Genomic DNA, 17,596 nt, shown 5'->3' with positions numbered 1-17,596 from the left:
AGATTTGTGGCCCAAAAAGTTTTCCAAACGGGCTGCTCGATTTCGTCCCTCAGCCCGGCCCATTTGACAGCTCTAGTCATACACAAATATTGCCATAAAATTTTCAACTCAATTGCCTTGTCAAATTCAATACACAAAAACAAGACAACTCTCAAAATAAGAATTGTTGAGATGCAACACTATCACAATGTAAGCTCTACACTCTTTTCCTTTTTCTCGCAGTCGCTATTCGAGGTGCGCACAAGATCGGCTCGGGCCCGACTCTCTACGACGAACGACCCCCGACAAACGACCCCGTAAACTAAACCTAGCAAGCCCCAACCAAATCCCACTACTTCCCCTACCCAAAACAACAACAAAAACCCAATTAGCACCCAAACTACTCTCACTTTCAACTATGGTATCCAAGAGCCTGGTTCTGGAGGATCTGGTTATCCTCGAGCAGACGGTCGTATTCGAGCAGAAGATCCGCGGCTTGTTTCTGCAGAGCAACCACGTGAGCTTCGGCCGTATCGAGCCGCTCATCCTTCTCTGCTGTCTCCATCTTCACCTTCTTCAAATCATCAAACAAACTGGATATCTCTTGCTGCAGCTGCTTGGCTTCTTCAGCAGCTCTCTCCTCCTTCTCCTTCAGCTGCAGCTTCTCTCTCTCGAGTCTCTCAACTTCTCGCGTTGAGACTCCGGTGCTGCTTCTTAATTTGGTCAGCTTTCGCATGTAATGGTGCATACGGTCGACCAGAAACCCGAGGAAGAGAGAGAACCCTGTGATCAAGGAGGAAATCATAGATAGTTTAGATGTATATACGGCGCATTACAGCACAACGAAGGCGTAGTGTAGCACGCTCGTGTTCAGTCTCCGAATTGATCAAAGAAATAGTAAAACAATACAAGAGACAATAAGTGTGCAGTGAAAGAAAATCAGACATCAGCAACATTTTCAAGCAAAGAGTCCTCTTTTCTCTTCGCGTAAACAGAGATATGAAACGGAGACAAACTAAAAGAACGATGGATTTGCAGAGTATCCAAGCCGTTCAGCAACTATAACGCGAAGTTTAGTATCAAAATCAGTCTATATAAGATATTACAGATTTGTTGATATAAAACAAAGGGAGCCTATTGGAAACGTGGAGAAATATACCGGCTAACTCACGACACTTGTAACCCTCCGAGTTTCTACTATCAACGACTTCAATCCTCACCCGTCAAATGCAAAACTCTTCTAGCACTCATAGCTCCAGAAGATGTCAAATATCATGAATTGTTTCAAAATCAGAAGCCTATAGCAGACATTCACTAGAAGTTTAGTTTGCTCGAGGCCAAGAACGCTAGGAATGCTAATAGGAGGAAGTATGCATCACATCATAACACCAGCATTCGTATAAAGCAAACGTAATGCTGATCAGAAATCTACGCACATAAAATTCAAGATTCAAGAATCGGAACCATGAACTCATTTTAGCCATTCGGAGATAGCAAACACAACGCTGATCAGCAATCTACGCACATACAATCAAGACTCAAGAACCACTAAAAGCAACTATAAACTCATTTTAGCCATTCGGAGAAAGCAAACATAACACTGATCGGCGATCTATGAACATACAAATCAAGAATCACCAAAAGTAACCATAAGCGAACATAACACAGGTTGGCAAATCTATGGAGTATGGACATAAAATCAAGATTCAAGAATCACTAAAAGAAACCATAAACTCATTTTAGCCATTCTAAGATAGCAATTAGCAACCAGAACGCTGATCAGCAATCCACGAACACGCAATCAATAATCAAGAATCACCAAAAGGAACCATAAGCAAACATATCACTGATCAGCAACCTATGTGTACATACAATACAATCAAGATTCAAGAATCACTACAAGAAACCATAAACTCATTCTAATCATTCTGAGAAAGCAAACATAACAACTCATCAGCATTCGAGATTCAAGAATCACAAAAGGGAAGCCATAAAATCATCTTAGCCAAATCGACAATGACCCGTACCCATAAGAGTAGCCTCCAACAGGTTAGTCCTCCAAATCACCTGATCCATAGGCGTCATCGCCCCGTGCTTAGAACCCTTGTTCTGAATCTTGACAATGCTAAACAAGTCTGATAACAGAATCACAAAAATAGTGCCAGCAATGGTTGAAACTGTGCCCCTTCTCATTTTCACTTGATCCAAACCCTTCATCACCAATTCCCTTAATGGCCCAATCTTCACCATTAAAAGGAATGCCACAAAACCCTCACCACACACAACTAAAAAGAACAGAGGAATCATCCTTATTCCTTCCCACACACAACACACAGAATCACACTAAATTACACTAATTCTGAAGCATATGTCCAAGCAATAGAGCTAAGCCTAACTTCAAAAATATTCAAGAAATAAGCAGATAAGCAGAAATGCAAACAATCATACATTTCTGTGCAAGGCCTTTTTCTTCTTGACATGCATTCAAGATTAGTTTAAAATAAAAATCAAATCTTTTAACAACTTTTTCAGTAGCTACGATAGTAAAGGAAGAATCTTGAACTTCTCTTTATTCTCCAGCTAGTTTAAAGCACTGGGTTTTGAAGAAAGCAATAACCCACCACGCCTCTCTCAGCACAGAATGGAAATAGATGCTAAAACAAACTAAACACTACAATTAATCAAATCCCATTTGTTGCTTTCTCATTACTTTTGGGGCTTTGCTTACTAAAGGATGAAACTCCGAATTAATTCTACTTTTTCTTGGATAAAAAAGACTAGCAAAAAGGAAAAGCGGAAAGAGGGGAAAGTTGGGAAGCGTAGAGAGAGAGAGAGGTTAATAAAACATTTTCAAAAACTTAACTTGCGTTGAGAAATTTGATTTTGATTAATGTTCGATTTTTATGAAGATTTAATCATCACTACATTACGCAATTACTAGTGTATTACCCGTCGAAATTCGACGGGTATTAATTTATATATTTTATGTTATTCGTATGATAATTATATAAAATAATTTTTTATGTAAATTATTTATATAATTAATTAAATTAAATTAAATTAGTAATACATTTAAAATTATATTAATCTCAACAACTTTTAGCAATTAAATTATTAATTTTGTTGAGATCATAAAAATACCCATTAGTTTTCATATGAAATTTTCTAAAAAGTTAACGCGTAAGAAAAAAAAGTAGAAATATATAAATTTGACATAGGTAATTTTGTTCAATTTTTTTTTATTTTGCCTTTTGACCATAATTTTATATGGAGTTTGAAAAATCATAATTGAATTGTGAGTATCATATAATTCCAAACTTCTAAAAGCATAACTAATTATGAAAATAATCTCGCCTGATATTTAAAAGACCATAACTGATTTATCGAACATCGTATCATTTGGAGTTTTAAGACCAACCAAGTTGTGGGCATCACCTCGTCGCAAACTTGACAGATCATCTCTAACTTCTGAGCATCATCTTGTTTGAAACTTAAAAGAGAATCATCTCGTCTAAAACTTGAAAGAGCATCATCTCGTCTGGAGTTTTGAGCATCATCTCATCTAGAGTTTGAGAGAGCATCATCAAATATGAAATTATATTCAACCATGACTCCAATTGTCAACTATCTAACAAACATAACTTTAATAATTTAGATATTTTATTTATATATGTAATTTTATTAGTTCAAACTCTAGAGAGAAATGAAAGAGAAGAGTTCTTAAAGCAGTAAAAGAGAGAGTGTGTGCTTTATTTCATCATCGTAGGTATTTATAGGCATTACAGTCGGGGTAAAGTAGTAAATTCGTTTGGTCATCTATTTCGCATGCTCGCCATTAAACTAATTAAGGCTATTATTAGATTATAACTTGTCAGGTCGTTGTCCCCTAATTATAGAGCTGGATTCTGTCCCCATCATCCCGCTCTGTCTAGTAGCTCTGGATTTCCTTCCTTGGGGCAGACTTTTACTCTTTGGCTCCGCTCTGCTAAGTAGCTCCGCCTTCTGGCGAATTGTCTCTGGCGTGTGGCTCCGCGCTCTGGCTCCAATAGCTTAGCTCTGACTCTGGATCTGGCGATTTGGCTCTGGCTCTGACTCTAACGACTTAGCTCTGACTCTGGATCTGGTGACTTAGCTCTGGCTCTGACTTTAATGACTTAGCTCTGGCATCTCTGCTCTGGCAGCTCTGCTCTGGCCCTCTGCTCTGGTGCTTTATTTCATCATCGTAGGTATTTATAGGCATTACAGTCGGGGTAAAGTAGTAAATTCGTTTGGTCATCTATTCCGCATGCTCGCCATTAAACTAATTAAGGCTATTATTAGATTATAACTTGTCAGGTCGTTGTCCCCTAATTATAGAGCTGGATTCTGTCCCCATCATCCCGCTCTGTCTAGTAGCTCTGGATTTCCTTCCTTGGGGCAGACTTTTACTCTTTGGCTCCGCTCTGCTAAGTAGCTCCGCCTTCTGGCGAATTGTCTCTGGCGTGTGGCTCCGTGCTCTGGCTCCAATAGCTTAGCTCTGACTCTGGATCTGGCGATTTGGCTCTGGCTCTGACTCTAACGACTTAGCTCTGACTCTGGATCTGGTGACTTAGCTCTGGCTCTGACTTTAATGACTTAGCTCTGGCATCTCTGCTCTGGCAGCTCTGCTCTGGCCCTCTGCTCTGGTTAGCTCTGGCTTTGGCAGCTGTAAACACAAATTTTGTATTTCAATTTGATAAAATACAAAATGCGTTACAAAGATAATTTGATAGATTTGAAGATAGATTTATGCGGGTTGTAATCTCTAGTTAATCCTCTGATTCTTTTCTTCTATTTGATTCTTGAACAAGTTCGAAGGTTCTTGAAATACTTGATTTGATGACGCCAATCCAAGGGACTCAAGTCATGATTTTGGATTGAACGTTGAACTTGATTTGATTTGAAGAAGAATGTCCTTAGAATTTATAAGAACGCCTTGAAGCTTTTGAACTTGATTTGATTTGATTTGAAGAAGAACGTCCTTAGAATTTGTAAGAACGCCTTGAAGCTTTTGAACTTGATTTGATTTGATTTGAAGAACGTCCTTAGAATTTGTAAGAACGCCTTGAAGCTTTGGGACTTGGTTGATTTGATTTGAGGAAGATCGTTCTTGGAATTTGTAAGAACGCCTTGAAGCTTTGAAGCAAAACCTTGAATACTTGAAGAACGATTTAAAGATTTGAAGAACGCCTTGAAGGTTTGAATACTTGATGAAGATTTGAAGATATACTTGAAGATCACTTGAAGATATACTTGAAGCTTTGAAGATATACTTGAAGACTTGAAGATATACTTGAATCTTTGAAGATATACTTGAAGATCACTTGAAGATTTGATGAAATTCTTGAAGATGCTTGGAGCCTTCAATTCTTGCACCACTTCAACTTCAACTTGTGATACTAGAGAGAATTCGTTATGCCCTTCGAACTTCCACTTCTTCAAGTTCGTTCTAATGAGCACCCCAACACCTCTATTTATAGATTTTAGAGATGGGCTTCATGGGCTTTATGGGCTTTGGGCCTCCATATATGGGCCTTAGGGCCTTAAGTGGCCAATAAGCCCACTAATTCATTATATTAAATATTAATCATATATATATATTTAATTAGGAATAAAATCCCATTTAATAAAATAGAAAATATAATTGAATATTTAATTTATGAATTTACACGTGGTATGATTTAATTTGACGACAAATTTAATTGCCTACAAATTGCCCCATCGAGACTTGTTTATAGACGAAATGCCTTTGGTAATAGACGAGTCTCGAAATATATCTTGATAGTTTAAACTCTTATCGCGGAGTTCTTGATTTTGAATTTTGTAAATAGTTTATACTCGTATTTAGGAGTTCTTCATTTTCTTTGAATTTATAAATAGTTTATACTCGTATTTAGGAGTTCTTCATTTGATTTTGAAATTTTAAATAGTTTATACTCGTATTTAGGAGTTCTTCATTTGATTTTGAAATTTTAAATAGTTTATACTCGTATTTAGGAGTTCTTCATTTGATTTTGAAATTTTAAATAGTTTATACTCGTATTTAGGAGTTCTTCATTTGATTTTGAAATTTTAAATAGTTTATACTCGTATTTAGGAGTTCTTCATTTGATTTTGAAATTTTAAATAGTTTATACTCGTATTTAGGAGTTCTTGAATTTCTTGAATTTTGTAAATAGTTTATACTCGTATTTAGGAGTTTCTTGAATTTCTTTGCATTTTGTAAATAGTTTATACTCGTATTTAGGAGTTCTTGTATTTCTTTGGATTTATAAATAGTTTATACTCGTATTTAGGAGTTCTTCATTTTCTTTGAATTTATAAATAGTTTATACTCGTATTTAGGAGTTCTTCAATTTCTTTGAATTTATAAATAGTTTATACTCGTATTTAGGAGTTTTTCAATTTCTTTGGATTTATAAATAGTTTATACTCGTATTTAGGAGTTCTTGAATTTCTTTGGATTTATAAATAGTTTATACTCGTATTTAGGAGTTCTTGAATTTCTTTGAATTTTGTAAATAGTTTATACTCGTATTTAGGAGTTTCTTGAATTTCTTTGCATTTTGTAAATAGTTTATACTCGTATTTAGGAGTTATTGTATTTCTTTGGATTTATAAATAGTTTATACTCGTATTTAGGAGTTCTTCATTTTCTTTGAATTTATAAATAGTTTATACTCGTATTTAGGAGTTCTTCAATTTCTTTGAATTTATAAATAGTTTATACTCGTATTTAGGAGTTCTTCATTTGATTTTGAAATTTTAAATAGTTTATACTCGTATTTAGGAGTTCTTCATTTGATTTTGAAATTTTAAATAGTTTATACTCGTATTTAGGAGTTCTTGAATTTCTTGAATTTTGTAAATAGTTTATACTCGTATTTAGGAGTTTCTTGAATTTCTTTGCATTTTGTAAATAGTTTATACTCGTATTTAGGAGTTCTTGTATTTCTTTGGATTTATAAATAGTTTATACTCGTATTTAGGAGTTCTTCAATTTCTTTGAATTTATAAATAGTTTATACTCGTATTTAGGAGTTCTTGAATTTCTTTGAATTTTGTAAATAGTTTATACTCGTATTTAGGAGTGTTTGACTCGAATTTTGGACACCATAATTTTGAGCTGAGAATGTGTTTCTTCACTTGATTTTATTTTGAGCTGAGAATGTACTTCTTCACTTGATTTGATTGGCCTAAACTGCAAATTGTTCGTATTTGATATTTCCATGGAGGTCGAGCCTTGTATTTTCTATTTCAAAGAATTGGAATTTAACAATTAAATAATTAATTGCTTAACCACATCTTTGAAATAAGAAATAAAATACTCTTAGTCACAATATCTGACACCATTTCTCGAGTTTTGTGATCTAATTTATGGGTAGCCTAATCGATCACAAGCCCAATTCACATCATTTACTTTAGGTCCAGCACATAGCAATGCTAATCCATGTGTAAAGCAGTACCTCACTCAGCCATTTTGATAAAGGCAAACAAAACAAATTGGACCGTTCATCATCTTTTCAGAATTATAAAGTGGTCACAATACAATATACCAAATGTATTTTGGCTTGGAGCGTGTTGGGACCGCATACTGCTGCTTTTGGGCAAAGGTCCTCTATTGCATTAAATGTAGTACTTTTAAAGCTTTGGCAGCTTGTTTGAAGGGCTGTTCATAGCTGGAAGAACAGCTGGAACTCCACACGTTTCTTGTATGCTGGCAGCTAGGATTAGGTAGCTAGGATTTTTGGTGAGAAGTTTGCTTATAAATACAGACAATGTTGCCACTCTTCCTCATTCACCAATTCCCTTAGCAGTAGCAAATACTCCTTTACTCAAAAACATGCAAAGTTGCAAACTTGCATTTGCTCAATTTTCTTGAAATCTTACAAAGCAGATGCAGAGAAAGCTATGTATACCTTCCTTCATGGCAGTTTTGGAACCACTGGCCCTCGGATTCGAAGCTTGTTTTGCCCAGTCGAAGTTCTTGATCCCCCGTATCTACGTCTCAAGGCTCAATGGCTTATCAAGAAGCTCGTCCTCAGCAGCAAACCTGCCTGATCCACGGCTCATCTTGCCAAACGAGCCAACTGTTGATAGGCTCTTGAAGCTGCTGCTTCCCTCACTCAAATTGCGCGACCTCTAAGACTTGCGTGGCTTTGAGGAGTTTGAGGTCACGCTCAATATCATTCTCGACTCTGAGCTTAATCACGACAAGCTTGACTATGTTGCTCCTGCAGAAGGGGCAAACCGGTACAGTATCGGTGGTGGAAAAGGCGTGAGTTTCGGGACGGCGAAGGAGCCATATCGGCAACGACGGGGCTGTGCTCCGTCGAGGTACGCTTCTATGCAGTCTCGCCTTCAGTTTTGCACAGTCGTTGGCTTCTTTTAGCGGGCGCGGCAGCTGCTGTAACGGGCTTGGAGCGCGGTGGCGGTATTTGGCTTCGGCTTTGCAGCAGTCTCCAGCTTCTTCTCAGCGGGCGTAGCAGTTCTCGGACAGTGGAGAGAAGGGCCGTTGCTGTCGACAAAGGCGATCAACGATGGCGACGCTCTTTCAACTGGTGGGCTGTTGTCGAAGCTATCCGGCGGCGTGACGCCGGTTTCAAGAAAAGGAACGGAGCAGCGTCGTGCATGTGTGTACTGTGAGACAAAATGGAGTATCACCTGCAGAAAATGTGGCGCCGGAAACGGGAAGAGGCTAGCGGTTTTGAGGTTTTAAGAGAGTGGAAGAGGGCGCTGAGACGAAGCGGCGATTCCCAGAGAGAGAGAAAAATTGTTTCATGCTGATGGGCCTCTATTTTGAGAGAGAAATTTCTGAGTTGGACCCTTTCTTTGGAGAAAAGGAAAATTGGGCTCCCTTTTTTTTTTTTTCTTTTCATTCAGCCAATTATCTAAACAGGCCCATTTATTGCCATTCAATAATTTAAATTCGCATTTTTTTTTTACTTTGATAATTGATATAAGTAAAGTCTCAATACGAATTTTTTTCTTGCAGTTGGCAGCAACAAAAGCTTGGTGATAGCGACCTTGAAATGTTATGTACAAGATTGGCGAATTAACCAACTTCATGGAAGATTTTGCCCCAAACGAGATGCTTTGAGTATTTGCAAAGTTCGGAGTCTATTGTCATTATTTCTTTCAGTCTTGACATCTCCATCAGCCCGACTAAAGACTATCCTCAGAGAGTTCATCCAAAAAAAATTGGCAGCAGCCCATCTAAGATCTTATTTGAGTGATGTTTACTTTGCACTTCAGGTGGCTCAATTGGCTTTTAATCAGATTTCGGGTGCGCTCGGATCTGGGCCATTGTGAGTCCAACCTTTGAAGATTGCTGGTTACATCTTCTCTTTGCGTGCATTTGAGCAGGCTAGATGACTCAATGGTGTTCTATTATGTCTGGTGAACATGTGTTTCAACTCCACGAGCGAATTCAAACGAGATGCTTTGAGTATTTGCAAAGTTCGGAATCTATTGTTATTTTTCTTCCAGTCTTGACATCTCCATTAGCCCGACTAAAGACCATCCTCAGAGAGTTTATCCAAAATCTGGCGGCAGCTCATCTAAGACCTTATTTGAGTGATGTTTACTTTGCACTTCAGGTGGTTCAATTGGCTTTTAATCAGATTTCGGGTGCGCTCGGATCTGGGCCATTGTGAGTCCAACCTTTGAAGATTGCTGGTTACATCTTCTCTTTGCGCGCATTTGAGCAGGCTAGATGACTCAAAGGTGTGAACGTGTATTTCCACTCCACGAATAGTTTCAACTTTAGCTTGGGGAGAAGTGAAGTTGGCGATGCATAGCTGACCTCAACGCCAGATGACTCAATTCTTTGACAGGTCTTGGGTGCGCTCGGACCTGGGATTGTTCGAGTCTGGTTTGAGTGAGGTTGTTGTGTTTGGCATCTCACGAAGTTGGGAGAATTCTGCACAGCGACTCGAGAAGATTGAGTCTTCTCTTCTTGATGCTTAAGCCAAGGATAATGAAGCCATCGTCTGAATTGCTTTGATCAAGGAAGAGCTTGCTATGATAGAGCTGTTGGGAGACGAAGATGTTGTCGTCCTTCAAGCAAGATAGTGCCTCCTTTCATACCGTCCGAGGTGCAATCCAAGAATTCAAAAGAAAGTTTGACAAATATAAAGCTGCACCTATTGATGAGGAAATGCTGCGGAATTTTGAAGACTTCAGAGTCACTTTTGATCTCTGCTCAGATAACTTTGGAGGATCAAGACCCATTTGCTTAGTATTGGTGCAAACCGCAGTTTCTATCATTTCTCTCTTGATGATTCTTATTTGGTTTGTGATGGATATTTTGACATCTTCTCCAAATGCTTGTGCTTCTTTTGATGGCTTGATTTTCTTCCCAATTTGAGACATATTCGGCTTCACATAATCAACTTAAATCATAATTTTGATGATATAAATTGAAAAGAGTCAAACACAATTCATGACTAAACCTAGAAATTATCTAAGCTGCCTACGTACCCTTTTGGAAGGGATCAAGTCAAAACGTAGTTCATAGGATCAACATGTGTTTGAGATTGGGTGCCGTGCACAGTTTATACTCATGCGGGCCAGGAGTAACATGCAGTTTAGGCTCGTGCGTCAAGGAGCTGTCTTCATACACTCCATTTTGTTGCTTTTCTTCATCTGACTCATTTTTTGGCTTTTCTGCTTTTCTATTTTTTTTTTGGCTTTTTATGCTTTCCATTTTTTTTTGGTTTTTCTATTTTTTTTTTTTTTTTGGAACTATATACATATGTACATGCTTCAACTTCTACCACCCTTCAAGGATAGTAGTACTTCAAGAACTTTCCTTTGAGAGTGATAACAATTGGCCTCCTTGCAGCGAGGGCCATGTCTCCAATTTGAAAAGAGGGCGTTCGCACTGCTTTGTTGAAGGATATTGAAGGAAGAGTTTGATAGTATTCCAATTTTGCTGGACTTCTAGTCTCTCTTCATCCAGAGTTTCCAGTTCTTTGGGGCTCAAGTGCGAATTCTCTTCTCCAACGACCATTTTCTCGCAGGAGGTGATATGGTTTGCTGTGACAACGTCTTCGTCTTTTCGGCGAGGATCTTTGCAATCAAAACACGTCTTTATGCTTTCATTTCTCTGGCGTATGAAGGCTATATTCTCTGCAACGCTTGTTGTGATAACGCCACTTCTAACGAGACTTGCAATTTCACGACGCACTTGACTTTGAGTAGTATGAGGAAGAGGAACTGGATTACTAGCACTATTAGTAGTGTAGTAAGAGGAAGCCACACTTTCTCTATCTTCTTGATCTATGGCATCTCGTGTGAAGATGGTGGTCTTCATTTGAGCTTTCATTTTTTTCCCACATGACATAATCAAAGTGGTGTATCTTTTCATTCGAGGAGGGATCAAACATCTCCATTTCTCTGTTATGTGCAGTTCATCACTCCCTTTTGTCTTGCTTCGTCTCCATGATTTGCCTTTGCCAAGTCTTTTAAAGACAGATACTCGTTGAGTTTCTCTTCTACCCATCCTATTGAAAATAGAAACCCTTTGGGTTCTCCGATTGCTTGAAGATTCCAGGATTTGCTTGGTGCTAGCATAGTTAGTAGTGGCTCTCTTGATGGCAATTCGAATGGGGCTTTGCACTGTATATCCCAAACCTGCTTTGGAGTTTTGGCCTGCGTTATCAGTCTTTTCCAAATGAGACCTTGACGTGGAGCTTTCTTGGGGATTATATCCAGCATTCACAAGGAGTTTGTATGCCTTCGGACCAAAGTGTTTTGAGAGTTCTTTGTCTAAAAGATCTCCATGTTCTGTGGCGCCACTTTGCTTTGGTCGGACAAAATCTTTGAGTGGCTGGGGAATGGGCTTTTTGGCATCAATCTTAGTCAAAGGGATGGTGAAACCTTCCATCTCTGGGCGAGATTCTTTCTCTTGTCGGGATCCTGACTCCTCCTGTGGTACATCCCTTTCCACCATTGTTGCTTTAGTTCTTCCCAAATAGAATTGAGCATCGGCGAAATGTGACTCTGCTTCTGTGAAAGGTTTGTGATCACCAACCACTTTTCTTATGGTGCCATTTTGATAGTATTTGAAGCATTGGTGCAATGTAGAAGGAACAACACCATTTTCATGAAGCCATGGTCGACCCAGAAGCATATTATAGGACGTCTTGGCATCGATAACATGAAGCAACGCTGTCGAATCCATGTCCTGCATCAGCAATCGCAACCTTATAGTTCCAAGAGCTCTTTGCCCTTCATGATTGAAACCTTGGATCATCAATCGACTTTTTGACAGCTCATCTACTTGGATTCCCAATTGCTTCAAAGTCCTTAGTGGCAAGATATTGACTGCCGAGCCTCCATCGATGAGAATTCGATTGACCTTCTGCTCCTGTGTATAACAACTCACGAACAATGGCCTGTTATGAGGTTCAGATCCAAGTTGCAAGTCTTCATTGGAGAATGTGATTGCCAATGCATCATTGTCTTCATCCATGTTTATCTCAAGTTCTTCATCTACTTGATTGGATGTGTCATACAGAGCTCCAATACCTTCTATTATGTCATTCAAGTCGGTGGATATCATATTTACAGCAGTAGCGTCTTCTTCAAGAGATATTTTGCCTTCTCGAGCTAACCACATGACCCTGTCTTTAAAGATGAAGCAATCATGTATGGGGTGCCCAACCAGACGATGGTATTTGCAGTAACTTGGATCATCTGTCCTCCCTGCTTCATTTGGTCGCTTCATTTCTGGCAACTCGATAAGCTTTTCTTTGAGCAGGTCATCAAAAATTCCTGAAACATCAGAGTCTAAGAAAGGGTATTGCTTTTGTTGCATTTCTTTCAAGGTAGATCTTCTTTGCCCCATGTCTCGGGAAGAGTTCTGATTGTCTCGTGAAGTGTTCTGGTTGCTTTCTTGATTAGCTTCTTTCTTTAGAAATTTCACCGAAGTTGCCTTAATCGCCATAGATTCCTTCTTTGGTGCTTTGTCATATGGTTTTCCTCCTTTCTTGAATTCTGGCTTGAATTTGCTAGACTCCTGGATTGGTGGTCCTTCGATCCCGCTTGCCATCATGCTCAACTCCATATCATGAGCTCTAGTGGCTAGTTCCTCGAATGTTCTTGGCTGGATTCCTCGCAAGATGTATTGCAAGCCCCAATGCATCCCTTGAATACACATTTCGATGGCAGATGATTCAGACAATCGGTCCTTGCAGTTGAGACAAAGGTTTCTCCATCGGTTGATGTAATCAATGACTGGCTCTTCTTTGAATTGACGCGAACTTGTGAGCTCCACCATGTTGACAGTTCTTCTAGTGCTATAGAAGCGGTTGAGGAACTCATGCTCCAGTTGTTCCCAACTATCAATTGAGTTTGATTCTAAGTTGGTGTACCAATCAAAGGCATTACCTTTCAATGAGCGAACAAACTGTTTGACCAAATGATCTCCATAAGTACCAGCGTTGTTGCATGTTTCAATGAAATGAGCCACATGTTGTCTCGGATTTCCTTGGCCATCAAATTGTTGGAATTTGGGGGGCTGATAACCAAGAGGCATCCTCATACTGTCAATTCGCCGAGTATATGGCTTGGAGTAAGTTAACGATGACTTGGAGCTTCCATCGGAGTTATTCTTTATTGTTGCTTCGATGAACTCTTTGAGTTGGTCAATGGGAATGAGGCCACCAGACGAGAAGAGAATGTCTTTTCCTGGAGGCCTTTTTCCATCACTCTTTGATTTGTCTTTGGAGATTTCTTCATCGTTATTCTCTCCATCTTCTTCGCTTTCTTCGCCTTCCCTATCGTTGTTGGCGTGGCTTGAATCTCCTTTTTCTCCTTTGAGCTTTGCAATCTGGGCATCTTGCTCTTGGATGTGCTTGGTTAGAGATTCAACCATCTTTGTCAAGTTCAAGAGTTGTTCCTCCATGGTGGAAGTGTTTGTCATCATGACACTTGCATGGAGTTGATAATTTTCAGTGGGGAATGTGAAGCTTCTCTCAAAGTTGTCATCTTCTTCATGGATAGATGGAAGACGGGAGGTCGACTTGGACACCTCTTGCATCAATTTTGCTTTGCTCCGCGTGATCACACCAATGCTTTCCGAAGAACCTTTAGATGAAGCTGGAGCAGTTGCATTTGGTTGAATGGACATTGTTCAAGATTTTTGGTGAAGAGTAGAGATGAGAGGTAGAGATGTCCCACTGGGCGTGCCAAAATTTGTAAACACAAATTTTGTATTTCAATTTGATAAAATACAAAATGCGTTACAAAGATAATTTGATAGATTTGAAGATAGATTTATGCGGGTTGTAATCTCTAGTTAATCCTCTGATTCTTTTCTTCTATTTGATTCTTGAACAAGTTCGAAGGTTCTTGAAATACTTGATTTGATGACGCCAATCCAAGGGACTCAAGTCATGATTTTGGATTGAACGTTGAACTTGATTTGATTTGAAGAAGAACGTCCTTAGAATTTATAAGAACGCCTTGAAGCTTTTGAACTTGATTTGATTTGATTTGAAGAAGAACGTCCTTAGAATTTGTAAGAACGCCTTGAAGCTTTTGAACTTGATTTGATTTGATTTGAAGAACGTCCTTAGAATTTGTAAGAACGCCTTGAAGCTTTGGGACTTGGTTGATTTGATTTGAGGAAGATCGTTCTTGGAATTTGTAAGAACGCCTTGAAGCTTTGAAGCAAAACCTTGAATACTTGAAGAACGATTTAAAGATTTGAAGAACGCCTTGAAGGTTTGAATACTTGATGAAGATTTGAAGATATACTTGAAGATCACTTGAAGATATACTTGAAGCTTTGAAGATATACTTGAAGATTTGAAGATATACTTGAATCTTTGAAGATATACTTGAAGATCACTTGAAGATTTGATGAAATTCTTGAAGATGCTTGGAGCCTTCAATTCTTGCACCACTTCAACTTCAACTTGTGATACTAGAGAGAATTCGTTATGCCCTTCGAACTTCCACTTCTTCAAGTTCGTTCTAATGAGCACCCCAACACCTCTATTTATAGATTTTAGAGATGAGCTTCATGGGCTTTATGGGCCTTAGGGCCTTAAGTGGCCAATAAGCCCACTAATTCATTATATTAAATATTAATCATATATATCTATTTAATTAGGAATAAAATCCCATTTAATAAAATAGAAAATATAATTGAATATTTAATTTATGAATTTACACGTGGTATGATTTAATTTGACGACAAATTTAATTGCCTACAGCAGCTTTGCTCTGGAAGCTCTGCTCTGGCAACTCTGCTCTGGCATCTCTGCTCTGGCAACTCTGCTCTGGCATCTCTGCTCTGGCTAGCTTTGGCTCTGGCATCTCTGCTCTGTTAGCTCTACTCTGGCAGCTCAACTCAGCGGTGACTCGGCGGCGGACGAACCGCAAGCTCAGCGGCGACTATTTCGCCGGAGTCTAGAAGAAGGAACGGCAACGGGTTATAGGAAAAAGAAATCTTAGGGCTCTTGTATTAATTGCTTCGAATGGAGAATTTTCATGGGTTTAAGAAGTGGAAACAGAATCGAACTAATTAAGGAATGGAAGAGGGAGTCAGAGATGAGGCGGAGCAACGCCGCCCTTAGGACGGCGGCGACGCCTGAATTTAGAGGGAGAGAGAAGCGGGCAGTTTAAGGGGGGAATTAGGGCTCAATTTGAGTGTGCAATCGACTTTAGAGAGAGAAAATGATTGAGAGAAGAGAGAGACAGTGAAGGGGGAGACGACGCCGACCGGATTCAGGGACGACGGCGATGGGGTGAGGAAAAGGGAGGCGTGAGGAAGAGGGAGGCCTGACTTTTGTTTTAAAAGTGAGAATGAGAATATATAGATTGGATTCTCAAATGCCACGTTGGAGATTGAGATTGAAAAGAAAAAATTTGAGGCCTGCCACGTAGACTAAGGTCTAATCGTATTATTATTATTATTATTATTATTATTATTATTATTATTATTACTATTATTATTATTATTATTATTATTATTATTATTATTATTATTATTATTATTATTATTGTTAAAGTTTGCAGAAATGAAAAATATATTTTTCTTCCCTATATAAATAAAATGTATGGATTTATTGTATAAAAAATAAAAATAAAATTTTAATTATTTTGATAGACATATAATAAGATTTTGTTTTAAAGTAATCAGTTTATACACTTTGTGCCTTATTATGCAAACATGTAAATCAATGACCGGATCCGTTTATAATTTACATATACGTGCATGTCTCAATTAAAACTTAATTCAAAATTAATTTTATTGAAAATTAAGAATATAAATATTATATATATATATATATATATATATTCATACAATATAATATATTGCAACATATACATATAATATGTACGCTATTGAGAAATATAAAATTAATAACAAATATACATCTAATCACTAACATTCAATTAAAATAATTTATCGTATATAAATTATAATTTTTTTCTTATCAGACATGTAAATCTAATTTTTATCTAGAAAAAATAAATAATAAAATTTATTAATTTAGATTATATGTAATGTTAATATTATTATTATATATATATTTATTATTAATTATATTTATTATGATTAATGAATCTTTATATAGAATGTAATAGTTAATTAATTAATAAATGATGAAGATTATATATGGTAAATTTTGAAATGGTGAGATTTTAGATATGCCACATAGGTTAAGGCTTAATCCTATTATATAATAGATGTGGAAGAAACATCCTATACGAATTAGTAATACTAATCTGCAATTCGAATTAGAGTTTAATTAAATATCATATAAGTGAATCGGACCAATCCATACACTATATGAAATTGAGATCAAGCTAATTAACATCGAGCATATAGCTACTCGAGTAATTCCCGAGATCGAGCTCGATTGTCTATCAAATTATACTAAATTTGACATTTTTTTTTTCTTATAGAATCAAATTATTTTTTAGTTTAAAAATATACTTATAAATAAACTCCCTTGAAATTGAGCTCGTGTTGAATTTGAGGTCCGACTTACTAGTATATCCTAAAAAATAAAAAAATAAAAAAATGAAAATAAAATAATTTAGTTATAGTAAGTCAAACCTTTCTTATGGAAGTAAATAGATTTTTGAGTTTATAAATTCAAAAATCATTAAATTCGAGAATATATAAGATTTTATTCATTATGTATTATGACCAAATCATACTTATTGTGAAATTGTATTTACTGGAAGAATAAAAAAAATGTTCAAGGTATGATAAAAAAATGGTAATATGAACTTTAAACTTTCACGTATAATATAATGCTTGATATTCCAAAAGAGACTCTATTTTTTTTTTCAAAATACATAGTAAGAGCATCCACATCTATCAAAAGTAATTCTAACTTTAAATTTTAACTAAAATAATAAAAAGTGAGATAAAATGATCATCCAACAGATCACCTATATTAAGTTGAGCCCACAAAAAAATTACACTCCCTTAAATTTAGGAGTAAAATTTTGAGAGATCTGTCGTGAATGCTCTAACTAAAAGGTTTTTGAATTTTATGGAGATTCACACAAATATTATTGAAAGCTTATCAAATTACCCCATGTTTTATTCTTGGAAAATTTTGGTCAT

General features: G+C 37.2%; 1 protein-coding gene across 1 annotated transcript; it reads right to left on the bottom strand.

The window, feature by feature from the left end:
* Window positions 1-89: 89 nt before the first annotated feature.
* Window positions 90-2,864, bottom strand: LOC130999515 (uncharacterized). The gene is made up of 2 exons (XM_057925054.1): window positions 2,007-2,864; window positions 90-762 (listed from the first exon to the last, which is right to left on the bottom strand). The coding sequence occupies exons 1-2, from the start codon at window positions 2,284-2,286 to the stop codon at window positions 392-394; spliced, it is 651 nt and encodes a 216-aa protein (XP_057781037.1). The 5' UTR covers window positions 2,287-2,864; the 3' UTR covers window positions 90-391.
* Window positions 2,865-17,596: the final 14,732 nt, after the last annotated feature.

This window comes from Salvia miltiorrhiza, chromosome 8 (genome assembly GCF_028751815.1).
Source record: "Salvia miltiorrhiza cultivar Shanhuang (shh) chromosome 8, IMPLAD_Smil_shh, whole genome shotgun sequence".
In the NCBI taxonomy this organism is placed as follows: domain Eukaryota; kingdom Viridiplantae; phylum Streptophyta; class Magnoliopsida; order Lamiales; family Lamiaceae; genus Salvia; species Salvia miltiorrhiza.
The sequence above is the reverse complement of the archived record's forward strand: the minus strand, read 5'-3'. Positions and strand labels throughout refer to the sequence as shown.

Excerpts from the sequence above, each read along its gene's own strand:
- LOC130999515 (XM_057925054.1), bottom strand. The coding sequence starts at position 2,286 with ATGATTCCTCTGTTCTTTTTAGTTGTGTGTGGTGAGGGTTTTGTGGCA. Across the intron at positions 763-2,006 it reads GTTGGAGGCTACTCTTATGG|GGTTCTCTCTCTTCCTCGGG; the intron begins GTACGGGTCATT and ends CCTTGATCACAG.